This window comes from Hippocampus comes, unplaced genomic scaffold (genome assembly GCF_001891065.2).
Source record: "Hippocampus comes isolate QL1 unplaced genomic scaffold, H_comes_QL1_v1.1 scaffold112, whole genome shotgun sequence".
Classification (NCBI taxonomy): Eukaryota; Metazoa; Chordata; class Actinopteri; order Syngnathiformes; family Syngnathidae; genus Hippocampus; species Hippocampus comes.
Window position 1 is genome coordinate 99,609 of NW_017805841.1, and position 8,512 is coordinate 108,120.

Consider the following 8,512-nt stretch of genomic DNA (forward strand, 5'->3'; position numbering starts at 1 on the left):
AAGTGTCTCTCACACCCCCAAAAATTTCGGTTTTTTTTTTTTTTTTTTTTTTTTTTTTAATTTTATTTTTTTTATGATTCCATCACACGCACACACACACATCCCAATTGTGCCACTCATGGCGTGCTGTGTAAAACCGGCCATTAATGGCCCCCGCCTCCTTATGACCAATTTTGCCCTAAAATCTACCCAAACATCAGGAGGGAATTGACAGAAAACATTTAAAGGGCCTCATGACAATTAACCATTTAAACATGATTAAATCTTTTTCTAGCTCTTTACCCAAAATAGTTACTGCTATAGCTGTTGAAATTAATCTCATTACGTAGTTGCTTTTGTGTTGACATTTTGGTTAGTCTGTGTTCAAGCAGCCACCCTAAATTAGAACAACCCAATACAGTCATTCTTTTGCTCCCTTGTCTCATCCCGAATTCATGCTCTCTTCATTTTCTGTCTGCCTTTAGTTTGCTGTGAACATGTTTAGAACACTGCCTCCTTCCTCCAATCCCACGGGAGCTGAATTTGATCCCGAGGAGGATGAGCCGACACTTGAAGCGGCGTGGCCACACCTCCAGGTTGTTACTCCTTTCATTGATTACAACATCACAGGTTCACTCACTCCATTGCCTGTTGTGTTTGCAAAAGCGCGTCACTATTCAGTACGTAGCGCGGAAAAGTGTTAGTTTTTGATTTGAATTATTTATGCCCACACAGAAAAGATGTGGTTATGGTTCATGAGCAGTGCATGACATCAAACATGTAGTATTTGACTCACAATTGTGTCCCTTTTCTGCTTCTGTTGCAGCTCGTCTATGAATTTTTCCTTAGGTTTTTAGAATCGCCCGACTTTCAGCCCAACATAGCCAAGAAATACATCGACCAGAAATTTGTTATGCAGGTAAGACGAAGAGAAGCACTTGTCGGTTCAGACAAACGACTTGACACCACTATGGGAAAATCATTCAGTTCAACAAAAACAACAAAAAGGTATTTTCAAGGCCTTGTGAGATTATGCATGCTGAATGTGACATGTGTCTTCTCTCTTACAATTGAAGCTTCTAGAACTATTTGACAGTGAAGATCCCAGAGAGCGCGATTTCCTCAAAACGACTCTTCACAGGATCTACGGGAAGTTCCTCGGCCTGAGAGCTTACATCAGAAAACAGATCAATAACATTTTCTATAGGTCGGTGTAGTCTTGAGTCATTTTTTGAAAAACTTTTGGGCAATAAGTCAATTGAAAGTGGATACCGTTTCCTCAAATAGTGGCCTCCATTGTAATGGCCGTCCCCAATTACATGTAGTAAAAATTGTACCTCAAATGGGAAAAAACAGATGGTACCGCGATGCGTCCAAGTACTCAAGCATGCGTCACCTTCACAGCACACATTACATCTGTAAAGCAAAAATATTTCAATTCTAGTGGATGCATTGTGCACCCTTCATGGAATAAAATCTGAAATTTTACCATTGAAACGTTCACTTTTCAAAATTAGCGACGGGCAAAACACGCGGTACTCTCTGCAGTTGAGTAAATGAATGACACCCCACCCCCGGCCACTATATGAGGTAACGAGATTAACAGTGTTGTAATAGCCCCCCCCAAAAAATACTCCCTTTTTTTTTAAGGTTTATCTATGAGACAGAACATCACAATGGAATTGCTGAACTACTGGAAATACTTGGAAGGTTTGCTTCTTTATTTTCCACTTCATCGCAACATCAAACACACCTGCACAGTCTGATAGAATTCCCCACAAAAGAACTACTTCATCTTCAGTGTGATACCCCGCCACCCTACTAAATACCCACCTATTTTCCGCGGCGCTCCTCATGAGTGTCTCTGGTTAGCTGGAGCTTATCCCAGTTGACTTTGGGGGCGGGGGGCACATATAGTCAGGCAACAATGATCACACATTCAGTTGCATAATTCTAATCGACAGATCTTCATGAGTTGCTTTGCTTGTTTCGCAGCATTATCAATGGATTTGCCTTACCTCTAAAAGAAGAGCACAAGATTTTCCTGTTGAAGGTTTTATTACCTCTCCACAAAGTGAAGTCACTCAGTGTCTACCATCCACAGGTACAGTGTGTGTCTGTTAGGCAACGGTTTATACTTGGACTCGGTAGTTGTGAAAGTGATTGTCGTGCTTGGTTGAATGCTGCACTGGGGGGAAAAAATGAGAGCAAATGCACTGCAGATGTTAAAATATTAAAATCGAACTTTTCTCTTTTGCAGCTGGCTTACTGTGTGGTGCAGTTTTTGGAAAAGGACAGCACTCTAACTGAGCCGGTATGTTGAATTCATGTCTTGTTTTCGCATCGTCTAAAACGGCCGATTCTTCACATTATTCTCTGACATTCCCCCCCCCCCGCAGGTGGTCATGGCTCTCCTCAAGTACTGGCCCAAAACACACAGTCCCAAGGAGGTGATGTTCCTCAACGAACTAGAGGAGATTCTGGACGTCATCGAGCCGTCCGAGTTTGTTAAGGTGCAGGAGCCTCTCTTCCGGCAACTGGCGAAATGCGTGTCCAGCCCGCATTTCCAGGTAACGGACACAATGCGCTCATCCCGGGAAATCCATTCATTAATCGAGCCGCCCCGCTGAGATGCGCCGTGTCCTCTCTAGGTGGCAGAGCGAGCGCTGTACTACTGGAATAACGAGTACATCATGAGTCTGATCAGCGACAACGCGGCCAAGATTCTCCCAATTATGTTCCCCGCTCTGTACCGCAACTCCAAGACCCACTGGAACAAGTGAGAAGCATCGCCTGTGCTAGCCGTCCCCCCGCGTGACACCAATACGAAACAATGCGTCGTCAACCGTCACGCGGCGAACGCTAGTGTGACAATACTACGCTTGGAATTACAGAAATCCCCCGGCTATTTGCAGGGGATATAGACCAAGCCCTTGCAAAGAAATACTGAAATACCACAAGGATTTTTATTTTTAATTTTGTTTTATTTTTTTCATCGAACAAGTCGGGATGTGATGAATAAAATTGCTTGAATACAGCATACGTCTTTATGTAACCCTCCAAACGCTGATAAATGTGACGATTGAGCGTCCGTGTACGCGCACAAACGAAAGACATTTATCTGCTCTCTGGCTCTACTCTTAATACAAGTGTGCGACCCGGGTTTCAGGCTCGAAACTTTTTGCGAAGCAAAACATTGCTACAAGTTAAGTAATCCAGTACGTTTTTTAGTGTGCGCCGCCGAATACAAAAGCAACTCGATGACCATCTCGTCTGTTGCCGGGCAGATGACAGACTTGCCGACGCTATTATAGCAAGTTCTCAAGTGTCCCGCGTTTGTCTGCAGGACCATCCACGGTCTCATCTACAACGCTCTGAAGCTGTTCATGGAGATGAATCAGAAGCTCTTTGACGACTGCACACAGCAATTTCGAGCCGAGAAAAACAAGTGGGCGTCACACGCGGTGTCATTTCTCTTCGAGGTCCTTTGAGTCAGAAACCGATGATGTCATAATAACGTTGAAATGTTTGACCCCATAGGGAGAAGGCCAAGTCGAAGGAGCGCGAAGAAGCGTGGATCAAGATCGAGAACCTCGCCAAGTCGAATCCACAGGTGAGCGACGTGTCTTCGCCATGATTTCCTTTTGAAGGCCGTTTTCACGCTGCACTTGGAATTCGGGGTCGCGAACGTGAACGTGCGCGCCCCTGTGCAAGCCTGCCCATATTCGGAAGTGCTTGCCTAGCAGCCTACAAAGAAGTGACAGGGAAGCTTTTCTCGCTGGTTCCGACAAGAAGTGGACGGCATCTCAGCAATATGGATGTCGCTATTGTCCAGAAGCTCGCTACGCCGCATTTCAAACTTTGACAAAATAACAATCTGAAATCTGGCAGCCCCTCTCCAGCAGCAGGGTGTGTCTCGCAGCACTGTGACGCCGCTCTTGAGATGAACCTTTTTTTAAACTTGAGGCGTGCCCCCCCCCCTTTTTTTTTTTTTTGCTCTGGTTACTGAAAGGCAAACAAAATTGAGGGGAAGAATTGTCAAGGTTTTAGAAATAAATGAAGTCCTTTCAAAAGAAACTGGCAAGGACTCGTTCACGTGTGATGCTTTGAGATATTAAAAAATAGATGTATTTTATATCAATAAATTGTATTTGTTTATCGCGCATCAGCTTCTGTTTAAAGTCATGTCAAGTAACAAAAAAAAAAAAGAAAAACATATTGGTCATATATTCCACGAGCTTTATTGGTTTCCACAGCTACAAGTTTGTGACAAACGCTCGAGCTGATCTCAAAAAGTCCTCCAAGGTGTATACGAACCCAGATCCAATGGTTTTGGCGCTTACTTTGCCCCTTTGAGCTAAATTGTTGGTACTTGTTTGCAAACCGGATACATTTCCAAGTAAGGGTCTTGTGTTTAAATCTCAAAATGAAGCTTGGTAGTTTGTGCACAACTTCTTGATTATTCGTTCTCCTCTGCATGCCATTCAACATCTTTTCTCCACCCTGACCCCCTGCCCTTTTTTTTGTTTGTTTTGTTGTTCCCCCCACCCTCCTTCTTTTGGACTCAGTTCTCTGTGCTTGTTGATCCCTCTGACTTCAATAGTCCAGTAGCAATGGAGACGGATGTTCCTTTGATAGAAGATGTTCAGAGGTTAAAAAAGACAGTTGAGGAAGGCGCGACTCAGGTAAACCTGGCTTCTCTCTGTCTCGATTTATCTGTCCCTTGTTAAATTCTTTCCGTTTTGACACCCCCCTCCCCCTCACCTCCCACACACCAAGACATGCGCTCTGTAGAAATGTATTGATTTTTTTTTTTTTAAATAAAGGACCAAAGGCTTTCGTATGTACATGTGCATCAAATGTGGTTGTGTCTGAATTTGGCCCTTTTTATAGAGCAGAGTGTCTCATGATCTCTGGTGACGTAAAACATTTATTTGAAGCCTTTTGTGGTTACCCCATCTTGCAATTTGAGTGTTTCCCCAAGGGCATTGAATCGATCACGGCTCAACTGTTCAGATTGTGTTTCACCTCTCATCTGAGCTGGCTTCATCAGTTCATGCTCAAACACGAATACGGGGGGTCACTCGAGTCAGCTCGAGTCTTTGTCTTCAAATGAGCCTCATTTTGAATTCAGTCAGGGGTTGGGCGAGTCCCTGTTTGCTGCTTTCCCGCTGTACAGTACTGCACGGGTTCTGATTGCCTCAGTTCGAGCTGATGGCATTCCATTTCAAGATGAAACTGCGAAGACCGCTTCGCATTAAAATTGTTTGTTGCAACAACGTGCAGACAAATAGTGGAAGGAGAACTTGGCTTTCCAACGGGGTGGAATATTTCTGGAAGGTTTTTGGTCTGTTTCCATTTGATTTGGCTGAGGAATTGAAGCCTAAATATATATGCTTGATTTTGCCATAAGAAGCAATAAAAAGGATCCTCTGGCAAGCTTCCGATGCCCAGTCTGCATTTTTGCCGAACTCCTTTCTGGCAATTGGCTCGTCATGTTCGACTGCCCTTGGATGAAATCTTGTTTTAGTCACAATTATGCAATAAGTTTTCCCGTAATTACATTCAGATTACTGATTAAGAACTGTCTAATTTTGTTTATTCCAGTGAAGTTTCCAACTTAGAAAATTCCCAGAATTTTGCAAGCCTCACGAGCGCAAAGGGCTGCGTTTGCTCTGGCAAGCATTGCATGAGTCTTGACATTTTTTCTATGATCATAGCTTTCTGCTTCTGATGGGCATCTAAAAAGGTACATTTTCCAAAACGGCCGACAAGAGAACAGACCTCACAACACTGTTTTTTTTTGTTTTTTTTTTTTTTAATTAAACCTTCAATCAAGTATTTAATCTACAAACCATGAACATTTCGGGAAAAAAAGCAATCAGGTTAGCACTCCTTACTTTTTGACTGCCCCTCGTATTTATGGCCTAGAAGTATTTTTCATACAAATATTTACATCGATTATGACTTACGGCCTAAGAGTCGGCTGGTGAGAGACGATTACGCAAATTTTGGACAAATGCTGGGTGGGGGGGGAACAGTGTATCAAGGGTCCAATGTTGGGATTTATGCTGTCGGGGCTTGAAGAGATTTTCCTCACTGTCAAATCAATGATGGGTTTTCAAGGACTGCGCTTGCTGCAGTCTTCTCGTTTGACCGAGTAGCTCAGCAGGAGGATAAGACGTCTCACTCAATCAGACTTGTCTCCTCCGTGTCACAGCTGCAGCACGGCCAGTGGAAGGATCGGCCCATGGTGCGGCGCAAGTCTGAGTTGCCTCAGGACATCTACACCACAAAAGCCTTGGAGACCCACCGCAGAGCTGAAGACATGTTGACCACCCGCGATGGACTCTAGATCCAGCCACCTAACTGCCCATCCATGGCCATGGACACCCCTCACCCCCCCTTTTTTTTTAACCTCCATGTCCTTAGATGTCGTCCATTCCGGCTGACTCTTTGAGTGCAGCACATTGGGCCTGTGACCAGTACAGAAGTTCCGTATTCACGTTCCTCAGATTTCTGCTTTCTCAGGTTCTTTTGTTTTTGTTTGGAGAAGGACGTCCATCCGTGTCCATGTGTCTTTTAGCCCATGGAGTTGTTTCCGTGTCGACTGACCTGTTCCTCCCACCACTCTGTCGCTGGAACCCAGAAACAAAACAACTGAGGACACGGCGACAGTTCTCATATTCTTTCTGGGGATGTGGAGCTGCAGGAACGCAGAGCGTAATGGATTTTTTGTTCTCCAACGCACGGAAGACGAAGATCAAAGACGATGTTTTCCTGTCGTTAATTTTTCTTTTCTGTCTTTTAACGGACATCTTGTCAGTGCCAAGACTGTGGTGTGTTGTTAATCTCAGATTCAAACAGGGGCACTTGCCTTTGGTTTTGGTCATTAGTGTTTATTTTGTTGTTGTTTCTTTTTAGTGTAGCACACTTAACGACCAAACTCAGGCCTGTCAGTCGCCTTGCAATGTCCAGGTAGGCAGCGAAGAAAGATGACGTTGTCCTGTGGACATCCGTCACTTTCCTTTTTTTTTTTTCATGTGCCATTTGCCTCTGTTATGTATGCTTGCTTCCTTGTGTTCACAGGCAAAGTTTGAAAACCAGACGGCTGTCATGCCCACTCAGTTCACACAATGGTACTGCTGAATGTGACTCCAGATCCCTGTAAACTTGGACAAGAGTTAAAAATATCCAGAATTGATTGGTAAAAAGCTCCTAATTTATTATTAAAATCAAGCTCTAGTAACCTAGCTAGGTATAGAGGCACTTAATACAAAAATAGAAATACCAAAAAATCCCCTTCGTCAAGCATGTTTGGTCTGCCAATGTCGGTCCATCAGAGAATGAGTACTTTTTGTTTCGACTAACGCATCAAGCTTGTTCTGATTTCTTCATATTTGGTGTGCTAGTTGTCCCGTCCCTGCAGGTGAACTAGTTTGGCCGCCCCGGCCCAAAAACCAGCCGGTGTCACACGGATGCTGAACAGTGAACTGACATTGTGACTTGGCTCGTTTGACTGTACTAATACTGTATTTGCTTGAATGCAAAAAGTTGTAAATTCAAAAAGTACCATGTTAAACATGTACCTTTTACTCCGGAGGAATGCCATTCAACCAAACTTGATTTCTTGTTTCTTAAAAAAAAAATTAACCCATGCTTGCTGGGACATGATCTTTTATGGGTTTTATGAGTTATTTTTAGTGCACACAAAAAGGTCCTTTGGATAAAGAGAGATGAATAAAAATTTATTTGGTGGCTTGTCTTTTCGCAGATCTTTTCATTTTATTTCCAAAACATAACTTAAGTGTCCTTTTGTATGTGACCTGTACTATATGGTTCATTTAATATTGTATATATGATTTACCTTGTTTCATGTAGTGTTCTATATCTAGATGAATTTTGTACAAATTTGTCCTGTACAGAATAAAACCTCCATAGCAAGTGAAAACGTAAATCTGGCACATCTTATTTTATTCCGACCGGCCCTCAATTTGCTTAGCAGGATGGTTTTGAAGAGTGTGCATATTTTTGCTGTTAAATCCATGTTTATGTGTTCGAATCACTGTTTAGGAGTGTACAACTATACAGAATGAATAAAGACCGAATTTGAATATATATTTTTAACCATGCATCCATGTTGGCTTTCCTTGACTGTAATTTAAATGCCAAATCTTCCACAATACACCGAACAACTTGACTCATAAACATTGATCTTTGTAATGACCAGTTCCAAGCACAAGGGGGAGCCACAGGTTTTGGATAGAACAAAAGCTGGGCCACACGATGGTCAGTAACATTTTACATAGGTTAAAAGTTTTTTAAACGACTCAATAAATAAAATTAAAATACAAGTTGTCAAACAAAATGCCACCAAAATTAACCACTGTAAATTGTCCCAAATTTTGGGACGGCGGGTGAACCCAAGTGGCTGCAGCTGTCAACTGCCTCACAGTCGATGGGTTCCGAGTTTGAATCTTGGCTAAGGCCTCGTTTGGAGTTCGAATGTTGTCCGCATGATTTTTGTGGGGTT

At 43.0% G+C, this 8,512-nt stretch overlaps 1 protein-coding gene across 5 annotated transcripts in view; it reads left to right on the forward strand.

Moving 5' to 3' along the window:
• The window catches only part of ppp2r5ca (protein phosphatase 2, regulatory subunit B', gamma a), a 25,826-nt gene extending 17,726 nt beyond the window's left edge, over nt 1-8,100 (forward strand). For 2 of the 5 annotated variants that reach the window (XM_019888347.1, XM_019888349.1), the window contains 12 exons: nt 465-575; nt 806-898; nt 1,056-1,186; nt 1,630-1,689; nt 1,975-2,083; nt 2,240-2,293; nt 2,379-2,549; nt 2,631-2,758; nt 3,326-3,427; nt 3,520-3,592; nt 4,548-4,664; nt 6,200-8,100. In XM_019888347.1, the coding sequence (XP_019743906.1) occupies nt 465-575; nt 806-898; nt 1,056-1,186; nt 1,630-1,689; nt 1,975-2,083; nt 2,240-2,293; nt 2,379-2,549; nt 2,631-2,758; nt 3,326-3,427; nt 3,520-3,592; nt 4,548-4,664; nt 6,200-6,334 (1,284 nt within the window). In that variant the 3' untranslated portion in view covers nt 6,335-8,100. The remainder of the gene's footprint in view (nt 1-464; nt 576-805; nt 899-1,055; nt 1,187-1,629; nt 1,690-1,974; nt 2,084-2,239; nt 2,294-2,378; nt 2,550-2,630; nt 2,759-3,325; nt 3,428-3,519; nt 3,593-4,547; nt 4,665-6,199) is intronic. The other 3 variants (XM_019888348.1, XM_019888352.1, XM_019888351.1) reach the window with 2 other exon arrangements.
• The last annotated feature ends 412 nt before the right edge of the window (nt 8,101-8,512 follow it).